The 23,716-nt window shown below is 40.2% G+C and overlaps 1 protein-coding gene across 3 annotated transcripts in view; it reads right to left on the bottom strand.

Moving 5' to 3' along the window:
• ralyl (RALY RNA binding protein like) overlaps positions 1-15,778 on the bottom strand; it is a 32,491-nt gene extending 16,713 nt beyond the window's left edge. For 2 of the 3 annotated variants that reach the window (XM_020105772.2, XM_020105797.2), the window contains exons 1-2: positions 15,643-15,778; positions 3,400-3,680 (exon numbers count right to left, since the gene is read on the bottom strand). In XM_020105772.2, coding sequence (XP_019961331.2) covers positions 3,400-3,655 — 256 coding nt within the window. In that variant the 5' untranslated portion in view covers positions 3,656-3,680; positions 15,643-15,778. The remainder of the gene's footprint in view (positions 1-3,399; positions 3,681-15,642) is intronic. The other variant, XM_020105780.2, reaches the window with a different exon arrangement.
• Between the last annotated feature and the right edge of the window lie 7,938 nt (positions 15,779-23,716).

Genomic DNA, 23,716 nt, shown 5'->3' with positions numbered 1-23,716 from the left:
TAATGTCTTCATTGTAATTTCCTGTCGTTATGATCTTGTGAAGCACTTTGTTAGATAAGATAAAATAAGATAAGATAATATAAGATAAGATAATATAGGATAAGATAAGATAAGATGAGATAAGATAAGATAAGATAAGATAAGATAAGATAAGATAAGATAAGATAAGATAAGATAAGATAAGGTAAGCTAAGGTAAGGTAAGAGAAGTTAAAGCAAACTCTATGAAATTGCTTTGTTTGGTGATTTATAGATTTCAGTTTTGACAAATAGACCTGCAAAACAATTAATAAATTACAAACTGTCACATAAAATACAGAAACGTTTCCCAAAAACAACAGTCCCAAACTCAAACAAAGTGTAAATCAGCTTAAAGACCTAATTAAACCGTTGACTTAATAAAATGTTCTGCAGTAACTATTTCAGCCACAGTGAGGCGCTCAAAGACCAAACCAGAGAGCACATGAAAACTCCAACACAAATAAAGTGATGACGAAAACAAAGCACATCAAACTAAACACTGATTTAAAGAATGAACCTTAAAGCATCAATACATCTATGTCCAATATTTCAATCAGCACGTATGAGGGGAAATGCTTTACTGGTGAAACTGGAATTAAACCTTCTCCTTCGCTCTTCATCACCAGCAGACGTCTTCATCAGGATCTAAATAGCTGCCGTCTCAGGCCAAACACCAGGGAACGTCATTTTTTATTTAAATCAACTAAATAAATAGAGCGATTAAGCTTTTCAAGTGTGGGACACTCCAGCAGCTCATCGTGTGCTCGGGTACATCACTGGATCGATTCTGACCTTGTGACCCCCCCTGTCGCCTGTCTTACCTCTGCACAATCGTCCCTCATGTCACTCCACACGGTGTGTAATTTAATAAAGAAAGAATGTGTTGAAGAAAATATCAAGAATTCACATCTCGTGCCGACCGCTCGCACCTCTGGCAATAGAGTTCCCAGAGTTTAATCAAATATGAGGTTCATGTTTAAAAGATAAGATGTCAGGGGTTAAATTTCCCTGTGGCAGCTGAATAAAAGCAGAAAAGATCATTTCTAAACCAGAAACCTCACTGTGGGCCTGTAGGTTTACCTCTGACACTTCAGGTACATTGTTAATGTACCGTATGCATTGTGTTTTCTTGTGTGTCCGCAGACACTCTGTGTTTACAGCAACATCATGAGGACGGCGAAGCTACATTATCACATATCTGTGCAAAGGAATATCCCACATCGACTGTTGCACGGAGTTGTGGTCTGCACGATTTTTAGCTTTGGCTGCGTTTGTTGTTTCGCTGAGATCTCCTTAGCTCGACGCCATGAATAGAACTTTCTGTCTCCTGGGAAACACCGCAGTGTAGCTGTTGTGTTTCTGAGGTAATGTAACTGTTGTGGTTTGTCAGTGTACATGTCAATGAGAGGAGCAGTAAGTGGGAGCAATGATGCAGACAGGACAAAACAGACAGGACACGTCAATATGTGTTGACGACAGGGTGAATATTTCTGTGGTGTGGCAGCATGAAACTGCAAATTTCAAACCTCAACGCTATCCACAGCCAGAAGCTTTATGTTTATGTCCGTCCGTCTCTTGTTTGTGAACAAGATATCTGGAGAACTTCTCAAATTCTGCACAAATGTGAATTTACACTCAGATTAACTGATTAGATTTGGACGGTCGAAGGTCAAAGGTCACTGTGATCTCATATTAGTCTAATTTTACTTATTAGCAGTTTCTTCCATGAATTGACGGCCTTCTCATCAAAAAGCTTTTTTCCATGGTTACACAAAAGGCCTTGAACTCCAGCCACTGAGGTTTCCATTATAACAAATTCTACAGAATGACATTTGGAAATAAAAGAAATAAAAACAGACTCTTCTCTATACATGAAATAAGAAACTACAGTCAGCAGATAGTTAACTTAGCAAAAGGAAGTTGTGTACTGCAGCTAGTCGGATAATTTGTAAAGAAACGTCCAGTCTTTCTGCCTAATTAATGAAATCAAATCCTCCACACCAAGATTTTCTCTAATTTCTTGCATAAGCAAATTTATTTCACAAAAGTATTCCTCTAAGTCCTTGGTGACTAGTTTCACTTAAGATTTAGAGCACTGGTCTTACTCTTCTACAAATATAAAACAATACCTGTCGATTAATTCTACATCGAATCCCTGTGAACTGAAGTCCTCCTCACAGTTTCAGCACTGCCACATGTAATTTCACAGCTGAAATGCATGAAACCGAACAAACGCAGGGTGGAATTTCAGATTTGACCCTGCAGCGCTCTAATTCATATTTAATGACAGAGCAGGGCTTGGGGAGGACTTTTATTTTCCATGGAGGGGGGCTGTGGACTAATCAATAAGTAATATAAGGAAGATTTACAGGGATCCATTGAATGCCCATGAGGACTGAGCTGTGAATGTTTCCTCCGTGATGCAGTCTGTCTGTCTGTTGTCCAAGTTTCTGCTCGTGTTCTCAGTCTTATCTTTATGCCTGAGCTCGCCTCGTGTCCTCGCCGTGTTTAACTCCTAAAACTGGATTCCCTATCTTAGCATCTGCACAACGGCTGCACCGCTCCATCTCCGGATTATTCGAAGGTTTTACTGTTCAAATTTAAGATCGCCGGCAAGATCTGTTGCAGAACTTTTGACCATAAACAGTGGGAGCAGATGGTAACTTCAGGTTTTTATTAATTAAAAGATATAGTTCACCCATTTACTTGAAATAACATGTTTTAAAGGTTCTTGCTGACTGTATCTCTGTCATATTTACAATCCTACACCTCATATTATATAGTCTTACTTTTATTATAAGTATTGATCCCTGTTTTATGCCTCCTGCTTTGCTTTTATATGTCTTTCTTATTTAGTTTTATTACTTTTGCAGTAAACTGTATGAGTTTTTTATGCAGTACCTTTCTGTTTTATTATGAGGTTTTGAAAAATACTGCAGATAAAGGTATTATTATTGGAATGATCATATTAAACCTTTCGATCGAACACAAATGTTTCATTTATCTACACATACAGTCTGTGTAATTATGTATTATTCATAGGTTTTCAGTAAAACAGTTACTGGGTGAAGATGAAAAAAGAAGATGAAACGTTAAGAAATAACTTTAGGGGTAAACTATTTTTTATGAGGGAACTAATATATCGTACTCTCAGCTCTGTTGCTGTAGCTACCAAACTATTTTATGTTCACATTTCATAATGGTAATACACAATGGTAATACTGATATGAGCGTGGGAGAAATATATGGAATATAAATAACAATTACTTCCTCTTGTTCGACCCTTTAACCCTGAAAGTTCAGAATAGTTTCCTGTTTTTCGATCTACAGCTTGAACCAAACATGAATCATTATCTGTTGCCCATATGATTAACATTACCTAGTGATTGTCCGGCGATTACCCTGGCGTTCTCCCCGGCCACGGCCACCCTGGCGTTCCTCTCGCTGGCGTACTGGACGAAGGCGTAGCCCTTGTGCACCGAGCAGCCCACAATCTTCCCGTACTTGGCGAAGATGGCCTCGATGTCGCCCTTGGTCACCACAGCTGTGTTGAGGTTGCCAATGAAGACGCGGGAGTTGAGGGAGCGTGGGTCATTCTTGTTGGTCACGTTGCTGGTCTGGGTCTTCCCAGTCATCCTAGTCCTCGTGCAGCACTGCCTGCTGGGAGACACAGTCGGACACTGCTCAGAAAGCTGGAAAGGTTAGAGGTCGCACGCAGAAAACAGAAGAGTGAGCATCAGTGTGTCGTAGAGTCTGAGTTGTTGCACATCAGATGTTAAATCATCTGTGCAGTTTTGTAGACGCTGGACTGTTTCTGTATCTGGTTGTTTTATTCATTTTTAAAAATAAATGATTTTAAAACTTCTCATCAGCAGCTTATGTTTACACTTAGGAAGAAAAAGAGGAAACACACAGGAACGTGTATGTTTAGAGCTGAACCAGGAGACTTCCAATGGAAATCATCGGTTATGAAATTGTGTTGCTGTCGTGTTGCTGTGACTGACGCCTGTTTGTGTTTCAGATGCAAATCATTGATTAGAATGTTATAAAGTCATGTTCGGTGGAATCCACCGGAGCCTCGTATTTACATTACATTACCTACAGGAGACATGGCTGCTGTTTGCTCCCCACTGCTGCAAATAATTACAGGTTTTATATGAGGTATATCATCATATCCACTGGAGGCTGAAAACAAATACAAATGCACAAGATATTCACTCATTTATAGATCAAGGAAATAAAACACTTAAAGTTTCATTTTGAGAGAATCAGTCAGAGACACAACTAGTGATGCTCCTGATCTCTGTGTCAACCTTCACTGGGATCCATTGTGTGCTGCAGCTGCTGAGAGGAACTGTGATATGACAGCTATGATTCAGACGTGTGAATTTGACAGATCTCACCGTACGTATAGGAGCTGTGGTTCCCACGTTTGAAAATAGCACATCACATAAAGTCACAAGGTTCTTACAGTTTCACTTTTTTTGTTCTTTGTTTCCTCCATGATTTATCTGCTGACCTTTTGCAGGAGAATTGGTTTTAAAGTATAATAAACTTCTTAGTTAATATTAGCTTCAATAAAATTGACTAAATTGCTGCTTACATGTTAATGCACATTGATTAATAATATGATAATGTATAATGAACATTAGACAGGAAATATTTTTCCAGCACTTTTAATTTTAACTCTTTTCAGATAAAGCATCTGAGTTTCAGAAGGACTTTGAAAGCAGGACTTGTAATGAAGTACTGTACCTGAAGTACTCACTCACAAGTACTCGGTCATGCACCAGTGACAGCTTCATTACTTTCAATCAGAAACCAAAGACAGAAGGAGGATTTGAGTGGACACTTCAAACACATTTGCTTTCAGACATAAATCAGACAGATAATCTCAAATGAGCCCTGAAGCGATTTCTCTCTAAACATCACAAGTCCTTCACAAGCTTAGTACGCCCCCTGCAGCCTGCACTGTTTGCTCCCATAATTCCACAGGCCTCTGGGGCGGATCAGAAAGTGTCCTCACAGTAATACAGAGGAATTTAACACATCCACTCAAAGATGAAACAGGAAATCTGTCAGGTTGTTTCTGCCTCGAAATTTGGCGATGTTTTTTTGTGTTTGCTTGTTTGTCAGTGTGTGAACTTCAACCAATCAATCAACCAAATTGTATTTGTACAGCCCATATTTACAAATCACAATTAGTCTGATAGGATTAAACAAGAACAGCAAAATAACAGAATTTGCAACACTGGTTACAAGAAACAGTTTGTAATGGGGTCGATTTAACCTGATGAGGCTGCATGAGCAAAACATTACGAACTCTGTGCAGTCTCACAGTGGTCGATTGTTACTAAACACATTCTTTTCAAGTACAAATTTGAAGTACTTGTACTTTTAATTGAAATTCTCTATTGTGGTCCAACTTCTTGCGACTCATTTGCAGAAGAGACTGTTTTGTGGCTCCAGTCCAAACGTACAGACCTAATATGTATAGGTGCGTTCTAAAAATATGTCTCTACAAGTTCCCGGGTGGAAAAGGAAGAGCAGGAATATTCACAGTGATTGTTACCTTATACATCTTCTCTCTCACGCACATACTCATGCACTAACACACGTACCAGGACTCTCTGCAGTCTATCTCCTCCGGGCACACTCCATTTTCCCCAGCCTACCTCTTCTTTACCTTCATCCTTTACCTCCACCCACACATAATGCATTCTAAATCTCCTCTGCTCCGATTTACAAAAAAAGGAGAAAACTCTCCTTTTGAACGTCAAAGAATGAAATATAATTTAACACTGCTGCGAGCCCCATAATGTGGCAAAGACGTCATTGAGTTTTCAGGAGTTGATTAACTTAATTATCAGCAGAGCGGGGGAGTAAAGAGCCACCAGTCAGTTCAATCAAATCAAAACCAATTCAGTCCGTCTCTCTACGTTTCAGCAGCCTCACAGCTCCGACGTCTGATCCAACCCACCGACTGATGGATGTGAAGTGCATTGAGTGGCCACTTTAAGGCAAATGTGCAGAGGTGAGGTCATTAGATGGTTGATTTAGAAGCAGGAGCGAATTTTTCAACAGTTTTTAATGAGAGCTCAAGCTTAGTTTGAATATTGTGTCGGATGAAAACTTTCGCCTGTGCTCGTTCATAGTGAGGTTACAAAGGGCAATCAGTCGGTCAGAATTTATTTCATACATGTATTCATACTTTGCAGAATAGAGTCGAAAGTGAAGAAGTCGGGGCCACGTGAACACCAGAGCCACCTGTTGTGTTTCTATGAGTAAGAGTGTGGGTGTAAAACATCGACAGTAAATAAGGTTGGACGACACGTCTCCACTTCCTCCCACTGTATAAAAATGAAGCCAAAATATCCCGGATTCGTGGGTTACCATCTTGGGCTGGTGATGTCATTCGGAACCAGTCTGTGCAGTGTAGGGGATTTGGCCCCGTCTGCCCAATCGGGAGTCAAGTCTAAGCTGTCAATCATGATGTCACACCTCCTTTTCATGGCATCAAATCATTTATTAAACTAAGCACAATGACAAACATCAAGTGACAACAACCAATGAAAATAAAAAGAAAATATCTTTGGGAAAGAAATTACTTGACATGACTTTTTAGTTTGGTCCATGTGTACAAGTGTTAACACTGAGGATGAGGGGTAACACTGCAAACAGCTACCACATAAAACACAAATGACTGACGGAAGAAAAAAACAAACAAACAAATATTAAAAAATCCATAAAATGCAAATTCAATTTATAATGAAAAATGCAACTTCTGTATTCCTTCATTTATTTATTTGTACATTATATCATATATTGAATAATAACACTATAATAATAATATATATATATATATTTCTACATTTATATGTAATGATGTTTGTATGTATAGATTTTTTCTGTGGAATCTCTGTGAGGTTCATATTTGTGGTTTTGGCAGAAATGTCTCATCAGCTATAAGATGGATCACCAAAACATTTGATTTGACAGTCATGCCCCCCTCAGGATAAATAGTAATCACATGACTCATTATTATCATGACAGAATTTAGTGTGTGAGTAGGTGTAGGCCTCACAGAGCAGAGATAAATACAGACTCTTATCGGACCCTTCGGTGTTTAAGCCGAACAGAACTTTCTTGATTTAAACAACCTCCTCTGAAGCCTGAAGGAGCAGCATCATAAACAAAAGCAGCAACGGAACAGAAAGGAAGTGAAAATTGCTTTTTAAGTGATTGTTTTTGAATTTTAGGTCTGTCTTAAACTTTTGGACACAAGACATTAGTTCGACTAATGGTCTGTAGTTTCCTACCAAGTCTGTAAATCTGTTGAACGTCTGTCAGCAACTGACGGGATCGAATGGTCACGAAGCGACCACTGAACTGAGGCTCTAAATAACTGCAGGCAGCGGCAGGTACAAGAATAAAGCTACAGGCCTGTTGAGTAGAGAGAGAGAAGTTTTCAGTTTCTCTGTATCTCCACATCACCTTCGATCATCAGTCCAGAGATACTCAAGCACTATTTTTGCAAATTGCCCTTGATTACACATTTTTTGTGAAAATCAAAGGAAAGAGAGTTTAACATTATTACTCTGTCTCATTCAGAATAAAAAGAGACTTCAAAGATGGGTCTTTTACAATATTCATGAGTTTCTAAAACCTCAAAGCCTGAAGAAGCATGTGCTATGACTGCTGGCAAATGCTGGTGGAAACATCCCAGGCCAGAAAACACACTCACTCACACTGAATTTGAAGCAGCCTGATCGGCAAAGCGGGAGGAGCAGGGTTAGGATTCATCTTGGCACACTTGGCACTCCAGAAATTAATGCTAAATAACATCTTCATGCATCAGAGGAGCTGTAAACGCATCCCGGCTCATCACTGGCATATTTGCATCCACGCAAAGTCCTCTTTTTGTGTGTGTGTGTGTCTCTAAAAAGTCTTTCTTACAACAGAGGAGTGAGAGCTTGACAGTGATGTTTTTTCTTTGGGGATTCCGCAGCATCCTCCGGTGCTGAAGAGGTTCCAAGTGTAAGTATTTCATGGATCCTCTTTGGTCCTTTCCAACTGACTGTCAGGAGCTTCAGAGTCTGAATTCTCCGGAGATAAAGAGGCGAGGAGCTGGTGAAAGTAATCATTTTAGCACTTCCTCGCTCCCTGATCTCTCCTCACTGACTCACGCTCCTGTCTGAGGAGAAAAGATGAAAACTCCTCATCTGACATGACAAATACATACGGGATGTGAAAGGTGCATTCAGGCCACACTCGCTCGCTGCTGTTTGACTGTTGCATTGCGGCATTTTATCTTGACAGTGTACAACCGAAAGCTCAACTGTCATCAATAGAGGAAAATAAGGCTGAGTTCAACTTGCAGACGTCTTCATGACCGCCTGCAGACTCAGGAGACAGACGCTTCTCAAACTAAGTCTCAACTTTTAGTGCCTCACTGGAAAAAAAAATCTCTGCGAAGGTGAATGAAATATTGGACGATAATAATCCCTTTTTTTGCCTCATTCTTTTGAATGACAGCCAAATGAATTATAGGAGGAAATAAATGTGGACTGAAATCTAATTACATTTTTACACAGTCTAAATTTATGACACTGCAGGTGTGTTATTTTCCCTTTTCTGCTGTATTGAGAACACAAGCAGCATAAAATGTGAGGATTTAGAAAAATGCTCCTGTGGATAATACAAAAGCTGGAAAAATGGTTGAAATTCACTCGGTGACAGAAGCTCTGAGAGATTTGATGTCAAGGAAAATGATTGTAGCAGACCTGACTGCTACGCTTTCCTAATTGTCAGTCAGGGACAGAGAGAGAAAGAAACATCATTTTCAAATGTAGAACTTCCACAAAGACAAATTAAATATGCTTAATAAAACAAAAAGAAATCACACGACAAGTGAAGAGCCAAATTGCATTTTGTCTAAATGATGTTAAATCACAGAATAGAATGAATTCCACTCAGACAAATGGTGAAAATGATCTATAAAAGGAGCTTACAGCATACAGATTCTTCTGAGAGTTATTGTCAGGCAATAGTGTAATAATTTGCTGGGAGACAAGATTGATTCTTCTCTCACGTCTTTGTATTTAATATGAGGCTACAGCCAGAATACCACTTAATACTTAGCATAGAAATATATTGTGAGCACGTTTCTTTTGAATGACAGCAGCACACAATACACAGGAAAATGGAATCGAATTATTTTCTAATAAATCTCAATTTGCCAACTACACCACCATAGAAGTATGGATTATTTTTCCTCTTTACGCTGTCACTGAAAATGAGTAAAAATCAATCAGGGACTGATTAACTTTAAGAACCTGGCAAGTGACCGCTTACTTTTTCGTCAGTCGCAGACAAAGAATGAATTATGCGTATATGTGTAATAATTTGGCCGCTGTTCCAAGAGGAGATTGATTCTTCTCTCATGTCTGTGCATTAAATATGAAGCTACAACCAGGATACCTTTAGTTTAGCTAAGCATTGTAGAAACAGAGGGAGCAGCTCAAAAGTAAAACATCCACCTACCAGCACCACTACAGCTGAAAGCATGTTTCTGTTGAATAACAGCAGAACAATACAATGGAATAAATGTGGAATCTAATTATGTTTGTGAGTCTATTTGCAAACCACATCAGAACGCAAGTATGGATTATTTTCCTTCTTTATGCAGAAACAATTTAGCAAAATGTTGCTGAAAACAGCCGAAAGTCACAGGCCAACATTTATTACTGGGAAACTGACTGCTGCATTTTTCTAAATGTCAGCCGGAGAAGAAGAAAGAAATATCAGTTTAAGACAAAATAATATGCTTCATCAAAAGATATTCAATTAAAATGGTATGCCAAGTGGAGAGTCAAATTGTATTATGACTAAATGATGTTTAATCACTGAACATAATAAACTGAACAGAGAAAAATGGTCTTAATAAAATTGGACCGTGCAGATTTTGGAGACTTGACATAAGGTAGTTGTGTAATGATAATGCTGTGCAGGCACCACTGTCCCTTTTTTCTTGGCCTCATTCATTTTTTTCCAGCTCTTTCGGAGCCATAAATTACTCAGCTAATGCCCCAACAGCAGCAGCTATTGCTGAATCATTCAAAGACCTCAATTAACAATTAAAGGCTTAATGAATAGAGGTCCAGGCAGGGTCGTTTGCTCCGCGCCCAGAGGAGCCCAGTGGAATCTAATCTCTCCTGCAGGACAGTACAGTAAATACTGGCTAACTGCGCGGAGAAGATAGAGAATAGCCCGTTAATGCCCACATGTAATGAGCGACTAGCCGTGCAGCTTCCTGAGCTCTGTTTACTATGGTGCCTGGAAATTCTCTTTTTGAAAAAAAGAGTTTTGTTGTGAAGCTTAACAAGGAAGTATGACTGTCAAGCACCGTTCTTATTTTTTCCTCCGCTCCTACACCCCATTACCTCCTGGATAATGCCTGTCTTGAGTTTGAATTGAAGCAGGAGAGGAGGGGGAGGGTGGCAACAAAAGGAGAGAGACAGAGACATAGAAGCAGAGAGAGGGAAATAAAAAGAGGTGAGATGGAAGGAGAGAATGAGCTACATTGAAAAAAAGGAGGGTGACAAAGGCATTTGCAATCACAATCATCTTCAAGGAGCTTAGAACTGGGCCTCAGACCAGAATATCAAAGATGGAAAATGAAGACGTTCATCATGTGGTAGGTAGGTAGCTGGAGTGCTAGCTTATAAATTATTACTGTGTATCTCTCCCTTTATATTGCCACATTCTATCTACCTTTTGTTTACATATTTTTCATAGTTTTAATGAAGTGACTTTTTGAACTGTAAAGGGACGCTTCACCGTGCGGAGCCCGCAGCTACATGACTGCACCGCGCTCCTGTGAAGGAAACACATTCCAATTCCCTTCAGCTTTATCTCCTCGTCCTCCTCTACACAAATTTATGGAGGCTTTCTGAAGCATGACGGCAGACGATCACGCACCTAAAATGAGTTGTACCATAATCTGATTTAAGCAACCTATAGCCTCGACCAGCGTCGACAGCAGCGAGATAAAAGCTTGCTGTGACCTGTGCTGTGAGCTGGGATGAAGCCATATCCCTGCGAAGAGATTTTATCCTGCATTTTAGAATAATAACAGGACTGATTATCTCTGGAATCAGGACATTTGTGTGCTTTTTCTACACAGCACAAACCTCATCTTTGAGGTCAGTGTATATCATTTGGACAACTTCAAGCTGTTTGCAGTGCGGCTCGTGTGAGTAACTTTAGAATTGATAAACGAAGGGACCTCTGGGTGACTTTAGATGTTGCTTCATCGATTCCACAGGGATTTATTGTTTTAAGGGAACATTTTGAACCAGATTTTTCTACCAGTCAGGCTTTGCCAACTACTTTGCTTCAGAAATTCTCTATTGCATCATCACGTATCACACTGGTCCTGTCTGAATACTCTTAAAAGTTTTTTGTTTTTTTTGGAGACTTCCCCATTCTCACACTCGAAACAAAGGATTACTCCTACATCACTGTGTGTATTTAAAGCAAGGAGCGAGAGAAAAAGACTCCACCTGCTGTTGCAGCGGGGGAATCCACAGCTCCGCTCGAGGGCATGTGAACATATGCCATGCATTCCCATATCTCTTGGCACGGACATTTTTTCTCCATTTCCTTAATTCTCCTGTTGTGTGACTGCCAAATATAGCTTCCGCTCCACCAGGCTAAAGTAACTGGGTCACTAGAGCTGTGAGTAATTAGCTGATAACAAAATATGTTTCTGTTTTGTGGCACCAGGAGCCTGAAGACTAAGGTGCATACTGAGGCAGGGGTTTGATGGTTGAGGGTGAAAAGTTCGACGTGGGCAGGAGGCCAGAAATAACATAATTGGCAGGTTTGATCAAATGAATTAAAAATTTGCATGAGGCAGAGGTGGATGTGAATGACATCCACTTTCACACAGTCAATATTTAAAAGGAAATGTCCAAGATCTAATGATAGAGAACTCATTTCAGGATGCATTTCTAATGGAAACATTGCTCTGGTCTACTATTTTACATTACAAATAATGTTTTCAGTTTATTGTAAAGTGGATAAAAACATATTTTTAGCACACTGTCAGTGAGATGAATACATGCTGCATGGAAAGAAGTAAACAAGAAGAATGGCTCATTTGAATGTTGGTAAACATCCACTATAATGGGACCGGAAAATATCCAGGAAGAAAAAGGGAAACATTAAAGCAGGCTCTAGTTTTTTTGATCCCTTGACTCCTGGGTTTCTATATTAGTTCAAAAGCACTCCATTATATACTATACCATCACTATATGATTCAACCCAGTGCAATGTTATTATATATGTTACATTTCCTCAAGTCAAACTGAGTTTTACTTCTATGCTAGAGACAGAGTTCCTGCAACTCTGTGATAATAAAAACAATACTGCCACTTTGGTAACGCAAAACCAACAATGTTTTTGTCAAAACTTTCTCCAGATTGTGTATCTGTGGACCTGAGCCCCACTGGGTCCTTCCTGCTTCTACAAACATCACATTGATTTGAAGGAATTCCAAACTAGATGTCATGTTATATTATTAATTTTATAAAAATAGATATTGTTAAATTCGTTTATTTCATACAAGCCATACTACTACTTGTGTGTGTGTGTGTGTGTGTGTGTGTGTGTGTGTGTGTGTGTGTGTGTATGGTCTGAAAAACACATTTTCCAGAATATTTCTATAAATGATAGAACCTGTTTAAGTTTAAATTGCTCATCATATAAGTGGCATCATGAAGGAGTCCCAATGAAGTCAGTCAAAATGATGAGATCTTTCAAAAATGCATTTTTCACAGCATCCTATAGGACTATGGACATGACCTAGTTTATATAGATAAAATATCATTAGCTATCATATGGTGATAAAGATGTTAACGTGTTGCCTCTATAAAGTCTGACAACAACATCATATAGTGTAGTGATACATTATCCTTTGCAACCAATAACATTAGAGACATAATCTACAGATTATTCAGATTAAACAATCATTCGTGATCATGTGGCATGATGATGAGGTCATTTTGAAATGAAAAAGTAAGGTTTATGCAACACACACGGTTTTCATCGATAGGTTTGATGACGTTCAAACAGCTATAGCATCACTTTGAATACCAGACACAGGTTTTCAACTACTTCTCAGTCGTTACAGCTGGTTCACATTGGTGGTAAACTGAGACATGTCCTCTGCTTGAATGAGTTTCTCCACTACGTTTACCCTCAGGTAAACATGTTCCCCTGTTCTATGGCACAAAAGATTAAGATATACATATATATGTGCCCTTAACTTTTTCAACATTTCCAAAGCAGAGTCTTTTCAGTGGAGGTGTAATTGTTTTCTCTCTTATCGGGGGTAAAGCGTGTCTTTTCTAGCCTGGTGAATGTGGCTTGCGGAGCTTGAAATAGCTCAGGATGAGACGTGTGCGGTGGCGGGGGCAGGGGTGAGTGAGTGGCGACACTCCAGACTTCCAGGCAGGAATCAACTCGCTCCAGCTGCCGGTGTAATAAAGAGCTGGCACCTGTCCATGGTCCTGAAATCAACCACTATCTCTTTGAATGGAGAATAAACGGAGCTGGCCGTGGTGCTGAGACTCTGATGCCGCTGGGCAAATGGAACGACTCACAACTCAACTGAGCATCAGGTGCATGCATATACAGTGGCTGCTGTTTATCCAAACTGCTGCCTTCCAGTGGCTGAAAAGACCGAGACAGACTCTGTGTTGGATATGACTAATGCAGGGGTGGAACGCAGCATACACATCCAAGAATAGGAGATCAAATAGGGAGCAGTGGGTATTGCCACATGTATAATGAAACACAGAACTGTATTATGTGAAGTGGATGTCATATATGAAAATGTTGACGCAACACGCTCCTCTGAATGACCACTCCGTCGTCATCCGTCTTTGTGTTTGTCTGACTCCCTCATCTGTTTTTCTCTTTGGTTATCTCTCACATGTAGGGGTATAAAAAGCAGCTCCTCTAATCTGTTCTTTGACCTATCGTCTGAAAGCTGGAGCAGCTCTAAAATGTTTTTCATCTGTATCCCACAGAAGACGGACTCTGCGGTGCATGGCTTTGAAGCAGCCCACATCATACACCTGCTAAGGGTCAGTGATCATCCCAGCCCACGGGTGCAGAAACCCACTGGACACAGACAGATTTCTGACTGGACCAGAAATTCCTGGCTAAACTTTATTCCAGCTCTCTCCTCTCTGGGCTCATACTGATTCTGTGCATGCATGTATAGGCTGACCATTCCTATAGCTCATCTCTGGTGAGAGATAAGTATTGTTTTTTGAGTAGCAGCACATTTCATGCTCTGCTGCCCCCACCTGTTCCCTGACCTGCAGAGTCTCAAGGCTGGAATAACTGTCAAACACCTTCACCCACGTCTTTTGGGGATGATTGAAAAGAAGGGTTTGTCTTCCAGAAGTTACCAAAGCACAAAAAAACACTGTGCTCAAGGTGATCATTTAAAACAATAACGCCACATTTAGGTGAATGTTTTTGGCTTTGTCGTCTGCAGATGCATGTGGCTGCAATGTCAAGGTCAAACTATTAATCCAACCTATCGGGCTGATTTGAATAATGAACAGCAGAATTTGTCTGGGCCTCAAAGATTGGGGGGGGGGTCCCCCTCCCCGCCTCCCAGCATTGACTCACTGAGCCAATTTAAGTTTCCAACCTTCTCTGTGTGATGTCTCACCGTGTTCGCCGGTTATCAATCGCGAGTGCAATGAGGTTTGTGTGTAATGAGAGAGGAGCAGCTGTGTCTGCTTCAGTTGGCAGGAGTCTGTTTTTGTTTTGCACAGCGGTGATTTGCAATCATGGACCTGTCTGAAATTTTACAAATTGCCATCAGTGGAAGGACAAGAGGCATCCTGCATCCTCTGACATGCGTTATCACTTTGGATTAAAAGAAACAGAGTTTAAAATATATTTAATGGTGGGTTGCTGTTTGGGAGAGAAATCTATAATCTGGAGATTTTAAACTATTTGATAATTCAACATGACTCCAGCTCTGTCAGAGATATATTCAGTTAAAAAGGTTAGTTTTAAAGGGGGGAAAGTGGGGTGCAGTGCAGGAAGAAGTACAAAGAAACAGCAAAGTTAAATTCCTCACCTAGGAGAAAAGCAAAATCCTCAAAGATGAAAATCAAAACTGTTATCTTTGCGCCCTCTGAGACGAACTGCCTCCAACACCAGAGAAACACTGCAAGATCAATGAGGAGCACCAAAACCAAAATCACACCCAAACAAGCCATGAGAAAGAGGGGGAAAAAGCCAGAAAACAAGCGAGAGGTGTGTGGATTGTGATGGAGTGAGCTCGTAAAACAAAAAGCTGCTTCGGTAGGAGAAGAAGAAGGAGAGAGAAGAGAAAGAAAAAAAAATACCAAGAGCGTCCGCAAGCACGTAGTAGTGGGTCTATTTCTCAGAGGATGTCTCCGGAACACTCAGCATCCAAGATTGAAATCATTGCATGCAGAGAAACGAGAAAACACTTTCCCCGAGACAAGGCAGCAAGAAAAAGAGGCTTCAAAATATGAAAATGTCAGTGGAAGGTGTCAGTACTCACCGAGCGGGAGTAAAAGGTTTCAAGTAAAAAGAAATGGGGGCGTTTAGCGGCGGTGGGTTGGTGCTGTGCAGGATTGTGGATAAACCGAGGCGCTGCGCTCGCTATCACTGCCGGTTGTTGAGTCATGTGACCGAGGATTGGCCAGAGTTTGAGAGTCACACACACACGCAGACACACGCACACACGCACACACACACGCAGGTATTCAGGGCTGTAATGGATAGGGGCTTTTCGGGTAATGTCATTGATTTTTTTTTTTCTCAGCACAATTTCAGTTTCTTCAAATTGGTCCAGCCACTACACGGGGGGAAAGTTTAGTATATATATATATGTGTATATATTGCAAGGTACTGCAGTGAGTAAGTGCATGGGATCATATTTTTATACTTTCCACACTTCAGTTTTCTCCTCATGTAGAGAATCGAATGCCCGAGGAAATACTATATATACTGTAAGTGTAACAATGCCACCGTAGTTATGTGTAAGATAGATAGATAGATAGATTACTTTATTCATCCCCGGAGGGAAATTAAGTCGTCATAGCAGCTCGTGTATCAGAACACAACAAAACACAATACAATAGAACAAAACAAAACATTGAGGTAGAAAGAACAAAAACAGAAACACAAGATGAATAGGCAGACAAGTAGTGCAGTGGCAATATGATGGTAATAGTAATGATGATATGATGGTAATGTTATTGTTAGAGTCCTATATGCATTTGTAATATGTATTCTTACGATTACACATTATCACAAATTACCTGGCATAGGCCTCAATTCAGGGGTGGATCCAGGGGTGGGATCAGGAGGCACTGGCCTCAGCTGAAATCTGATTGGCCCCGGACGTGACCCTGTCCTGTCAGTGTCTTTAACAAATAGTCACAGAAAAACAAACGATTTGTCCAGTCCAAGATAATCTCTGCTGATATTAGTGAGAGGCAGGGTACAGCCGACATTTAGAGACAAACTAACATCATTCACAACTACAGACAATTACAAGTCTCCACTTAACCCAACCTCAATATGCATGTCTTTGGACTGTGGGAGGAAGCTGGACTACGCAGAGAATCACGACACAGACCATTAGAAAGTGAGTTTGCCTATTTGTAGTTCTGTCTGAATGTTTCATACCCTATATAGTGCACTCATTGTTTCCCACAATGCATCATGGAGTAGTACAAGTAGTAGTAGTAGTAGTACAACTAATAGTCACTAACAGAGCAATATATAACATCATGCATTGTTGCTGTACAAATGTAAATACAAGCAGAGCAGAGCATCACTGCACACCTACTAGTGAAGTAGGTATTTGATAGAGTTCAGTACCCCTACGTTCATTTTTGGGGGACTGCTCCTCTCTGTTTTGTTGGGAGAGGGGCTCCACAGATGTAAGAGATAGACGGGAAGATTGTTTGTTTTGTCAGAATAAGCAGAGATTGCCTCCAAAAGCATTAATGGCCCTTTCTATCGAATAACTCACAACACAGACATCACCTCAAGTGGTAACAAGCTGAAAAAGCTGAAAACTTCTGCATTAAAACCAGCCTTTAAATTGCCACTGCAACTGTCACATAAAAGGAATTAGCTTGTTGCAACCAAAAACAATCTTTTTTCATTACGTTGCTACAGCCTGTTATTTTATTTACATAGATTTGACTTTATCATCTTTGCTAAAGGCTGCTAACATCAGGGGAATGACTGAAAATGAGTTTAACAACCCCAACCTTGTGGTTCTCTCAGTAAAATCTACTTCAAAGACAAATGAACTGAGTTTCTATTGAACCTCATGAGAACATTGATCATCAGTAAGGGTGTCAACTCTCCGGTGAGTCCTCTGACAGAATCATAAGATTGTCAGTGAATGAGCTCACCTCACACTGACTGAGCAGCTTCCACAACATTAAGGAAACTCCGGGATGTAAAAGATGCTGCGTATTTTGGTTTGGAAAACTTAGACTGGCTCCTCAACATGTTTCATTTGATCCTGCTCCATGAGGTGGACAGCTTCAGGGTTCCTACCCGTTCTTGACAGAAACATGAGTGGTCATGCTGTCAGGGAGGAGCAGAAGTCTTTGTTGTTGCCGCAGCGTCTACCGGGCAAATGAAGAAAGGGTCTGTATGGATCAATGACTTCTTAAGGGCGCTGATAGGCAGAGACAGACAGATGCAAGGGCAGCGCACTTCCTCCCCAAACTTCTTTGTTTTCCTTCACGAGGATGAATTGCTCGATAGATTCGGGCGAACATCGCAGGAGCAGCATTTATCACGTTTTTCGAGGTCTTGTGAGTTTATGAGTTGGGATTTAGGAAGGTGATAAAATCTAACAATGTGTTGAAATGATGTTGCAAAGGTAGATGTCTCTACATGTAAAAGCAAAAGTCAAAGATTCAAAATTTTACTTGATGGTAAATGAACAAAAATGTTTGTATCAAAACATTTGCTAAGTACAATTTCTACCACTTATCCTTTAAAGGGCACAGGGGGCTGGAGCCACGTGTGTATTGTTTATATTGTTTTTATCAATGCTGCTTTCCAGATGAATAGTCTTATCTTAACTTTAACAATACATGATCAATTAGGTGATTTTATTTTCTGATCTGAATCTGCAGAACAAATTAAGTTATAGTAATTTTATGATCAGGTACTTGCTAAAAATGCTGTTATTATTATCATCATAACACAGAAGTGACATGTAAAATAGATGGTCGTATATAATATTGAATTATTGATAGGATAACAAGCACCTATTGGGTGGCTGCACTATTATACCTCAATTACAAACTGTAATGAAAGTAATGTTAGAATAAATTACCATTAACGATTTTATTAGCATTATTGGGTATTGAAAAATTAAATATTAAATAACTTATTTCCTCACTCTCTCTCTCCATGTTTGCAGGTAAATAAGACATCAAACCTAAATTTATTAATTTGGTAACTGTAACTTTGTAGGTTTGCCCAAATGATGGGCCGGACGAATTTTAGAAGTATTATAAAAAGGGATCAGAGCCACTTTAAGTTCTGATGACACAACAAATACTACACATTCTACACTATACACATGTAATATAGTGAACCCCTCATTTATTACACACACACACTTAGTAACTGATCTGTAACCAACAGTTTCAAAAAGAAGGAAGAAGATGTGAAGGTCGACTTCAGCATCGTGACATTGTCTTTGTCGATGTCACGTGAAGAGATGTTTGTTCAGGTCTCAGACCATCATATGAGCTGCTGCAGGGATAGGAGGCAACATGCTCCTTTAAAGTGAAACAGAAAAACCACACACCTCCTTTCTGCTCAGTGTCACATACAAATCTTAGAGCAGATGCCGCTCCAGCACAGTGTGAATAAAGATCTCTGTATCTATTCATCTCCATCCACCTTCCTCCACCCCAGTACACATGGTAATTCTCTGGCTGGGATTCGGAGCTCTGTGTGGACAGTCCAGAAGTATCTGGCATGCAGCTTGTCTTTGCTGGCTCTATAACTCCAGGTCATGAGTCTGTATATAAGGTGTATGTGTGTGTTTCTGAGTGTAGCCTGTTGCAGACAAGACCTGAATTTGATCCAAGCATCATGTCAAGTCACGGGTCTGCACTCTGGCAGAGCAACAGTTATAATTACAACAGCTAACAGAACATATAATGGCAAGAAGACTGAAAATATCCCCTTTCATCATACAGGAAGAGTGCATTAGCAGCAGGGGTTCACTATTTCCTCTCTGATTGGAGCTATTATATACAATTTAGGATATGTGGAAATAGAAAGCTGGTGCCAGAGTGTGGTATATATATTTATTTATATTTTTAATATATATATATGGAGAGAGAGAGACCAAATAAGCTTTGCCCTGGTAAAGACTAATGCAGCCAGTATTGTTCAATGTCCTCTGAAAAAAAATATTTTAATGGTGTCTAAATTACAGCTCTGAGGAAATTTTGAGTGCTTGTCCTCTGCTGCCTGTTTCCCTCGGCCGACTATCTTTTTATTCTGTTTTGCTTATAGCCCATTTTTCAACCATTTCTTTGCACACGCTGCCATTTTTCACAAAAATGACTCCGCATAGAAAAGTAATTTGGTTGTCTATGAGATTCATGCTATTTCTGCTGCTTACTCAGAAACAATGATTAGACAAAAGGTCATTTACAGATGTTTGTGTGTGTGTGAGTGTGTGTGCGTGTGTGTGCGTGTGTGTGTGTGTGTGTGTGTGTGTGTGTGTGTGTGTGTGTGTGTGTGTGTGTGTGTGTGTGTGTGTGTGTGTGTGTGTGTATGCAGTTCCTGACTTGGTCCATGCACCTGCAGCATGTGTGTCACTGACGAAGCTTAACCTTTTAATGTGTTTAAACACTGACATTTCTCAGGATCTGTCATTCTTCAGCCTCACATTTCTCTGAACTTTCTCTGTCTCATACACAAAGTCACCATCAACAACATAATTACATCAGCCTCACTACCTCATCTGCCCTCTGTCAGATATGAACTCAAGTTAATGTTTTTGCTTCAAAACAAAGTGTTCCTCCGTGTGTCTTTGTGAGTGTGATGCGATTTTGGAAATCTCATGATCTTTTTCCATCCACGTGGGTGAAATGTTTAATATCCTGGTCATGACTTTGTAAAGCTGCACTTTTTTCTGAACACGCCTGATGCTAAACGCTTCTCTCTCACGGAGTCGCAATAAAATTAAAAAGCAATACTGACTTTTAGAATCACAGCCTATGATACTGACTCTTAAATGAGCCCTGACAACTAAATGACTGTGTGGATTTTATTCCATCTGTTCATTTGAATTCTCAATGTGGCCACCCGTATGTTGAGGGTCTCTGTACCATACTGCGAAATAACATGGAAAACTAACATATTCACCTCATCTGGACACAACTGAAATTTAAACAAATATTTATAACACCATGCACAGTGTTTCTGCTTACATTCATACAAATACTGTATGGGTTCAGAGTTTAAAAGATAAACTAATCAATATATCTGTATCAACAATGGATCAAATCAATACAGATGATGGTGTCTCCCTGTATGTTTCCTGCTGAACACAAAAACACAGACAGCCACAGTTAGCAGCTCGCTGGAGATATTCAGCAGCCAATGAGTCCGAAATCTCCTTCAGGAGTTGGTGGAGACCAAAAAATGTGACCACTTCTAAAAGCAACACAACACAAAAGTTTAAAAAAAATTAATGATAAACAGTTACAAAGAGAATAAAATAAATACAAAGATGAAATAAAAGAGTGAAAGAACAGTAAGAGAATAATAATTATTTGATTTGTTAAGACGCAGTGCAAACAAAGTGGAACATTCAAACATTTTTATTTCAAAAGAGCAGAATAACCGTGCATGTACAAAAATCCTGTGCTCACTCAGGAATGACAGAAGAGTTATTGCCCTATAACAGCACGAGGACACACTTTGTTTTAAGTGACCACTGCCCCTGAAGGAATGAGGCAAAAGTAGCAGTGTCAGCCTTCCTCACCGACACTCAATACAAATGTCAGTGTTTACCTTCCCAGCTGTCTGTTTGCACAGCAGCCCGTCCCCTGAGTTTCTAATTTGGAAAACATGCTTACCAAAATGCTCTCGTCAATGTAAATCAGGTAGGACTCTGTGGCCGATCAATACGGACGTGAGAAAGGATTCGCTCTGGACACCCCAGGGACTCATCGATGACAGGAGTCTATTACTCCACAGAGTGAGCAAACGTGTGGGGGGAGCTGCTATGAATTGCAAATGTGAAACTCCTGACTTGCCTGCGCTGCAAACTCCATGATGAATTAAGGCACACTTGGGAATATGTACCTATTGCACAAAGCAGAGTCTCACTGCACAATGGTTACTCGCTCCCAGATAATGCCCATTCTGTAAGAATAGACTCTAAACATTGTATCTGCTCTAAAAACAGAAACGTGGAGCGCAGACGCTGAGGATTTGCATTGACTCCTGTTCTAATTCTGCACATTTAACCCCATCAGGAGGTCGTCTCTTCGTTCAGTGTGAACCTCCCCTCTGCTGCGTGAGGAGAGATGGGTACACCATGATATTTGTGTACCCTCTCTCTCCTTGTCTTCCTCGAGTGTTTAAAGTTCAATTAGGGACACACTGTGCTCCGACTCACAGTCATTAGAACTGATGCTAGCCTGCGCTCTGAAGAGTCCTCTCAGGCTCCTGATTAATTTGGCCGATGGAGAAGTTTGATGCACTCGCTCGTTTCCCTCCGCTCTTGGTTTTGGCTCATGAGGTGATTATTAAGCTTCCTGTGGGGATTTAAAATTCACAAGTTGTCAAAACCTCTCCATGCATCTTCATGCTCACTCGGAATACTCACTGCAGAGGAAGGTTCTGAAACATTTCCAGTGAGAATGAACTCCCATGGTGCATTTCTTCAATAATCAAATTGTATGACGCAGCCAGAATTTGTCACCTGACATGTGACAGTTAAAAAGATTGATAAAATATCATTGACAAAAAATATTAAAGTGCATTTTTAATCAGCTGCCAACTCTTGATTGCTCTGTCTCTGACGGGTTTCTTCACCATAGCAACAGCAGCCAAGTTTAATGAGTATTTTCACATTTAGTCCTGTCCTTCGCCAAAATGACAGAGGACACATAATTTCTCTGGAATGAAGATGAAATAATTGAAACTTGTGGCGATAACATAAATCTAAACTGTATATAATGGTTTAAATTATCCAGTGTTTCTTTGTTCCGTGACATTAAGGATGCGTGTTAGAGGAAAAAATAGCAATGGGAGGCGAGAATGTCAAAGTTGTCCTTTAAATGATGCAGCAGAATATAAACATTTGATAAGGATTAAGGAGTCATCTTAAACTAGATCTCCTTTGTGTATGCCCTGTAGTCCCACCGCACTTAATTTATCCCTCTCTGCTCATGTCAGGTCATTTCGGTTCATTACCCATTGGCAGCTGATGATGAGCTGAGTGCCTGGCTGGAGTTTAGTGTCGTGTGCTGGTGCTTCCTCATTGTGTGTGGCATGCGGGTCCCAGCCCTCCGGTCCGACGCCTGAATTATTGAACAGGTTCTGTTGGACTGACCTGACGGTGACCCCCGAGCGGCTGCAGGGTGTGAGGGGTGGACAGAGTGTGACTGAATCTTTCCCCTCGCAGGCCATAAGATACAGGGCATGATTGTGAGGGTTATTAGTGAGAACATATTAATAAATCATCAGTTACAACTAGAAGCAGAGCAGGGTTGGCTGAGGATAAGAATTCTTAGTGATTTGCAGGTGTATTTGTTGCATATATTGAGCACTCGAAGGGCACAATTTTGATAGTTTTCCATTCTGAATGTTGCTGCAGATTAATGTGGGTGTGTGTGTGCATGTGTGTCTGTTTTCAGCAAGCAACAGGCGGCTAATTTTTGCAGTATCTTGCCCACTGGTGGTTCTTCATCACAAAGACAGAGCTTTGCTAAGAGAGTTGGTGCGTGTTTTGCAAGTATTAATGTCAAACAACAGCAAAATAATAATAAAAAAGAATGAAATGAACACAAGTCAACCTGCATAAAGACATGAGGTGGAAACATACTCAAATATTCAAAGCCAATCTCCTTCAAACGAGTTGTGAGGACCACTTTGTGCAAATAAGAGTAACTGAGGTAATGGTAGTCCTTGCACTAATGGGAGAGCTGCTCTGCTGAAGAGTTGTTACTGTCAAATAGTAGCTGAAGCTTCCGTGGTGGCATAAATCTGAAAATGTCACTCACAGCATCTTCACTATAATTCAGTTTTCCCCAAATACATCGAACTGTTCCAAAATGATCATTGATAACTCAAGACATTTTCTTGAAATCACCAAATATTGAGTGCATCGAAAATCTGAGAATATGACTTCACTGAAATAAGACAGCAACCCATATTTTTCTTCTCATAGCACTCACATCTTCAGACAAGAAATCTACCTTTTCTCGTTCCCTGTTGGTGCTTCTGTCCCACATGTTGCCTGTGAAAAGACAGGCACATGTCTTTTATGAGTTTCAACAGGGAGCAGCGCTGCGTCTTAACTTGAAACTTGAAAATGATCATCTTCATAGCTGGCA

Source organism: Paralichthys olivaceus, chromosome 16 (assembly GCF_024713975.1).
Source record: "Paralichthys olivaceus isolate ysfri-2021 chromosome 16, ASM2471397v2, whole genome shotgun sequence".
Classification (NCBI taxonomy): Eukaryota; Metazoa; Chordata; class Actinopteri; order Pleuronectiformes; family Paralichthyidae; genus Paralichthys; species Paralichthys olivaceus.
Note: the sequence above shows the minus strand (reverse complement) of the source record. Positions and strands in the feature narration are given on the sequence as shown.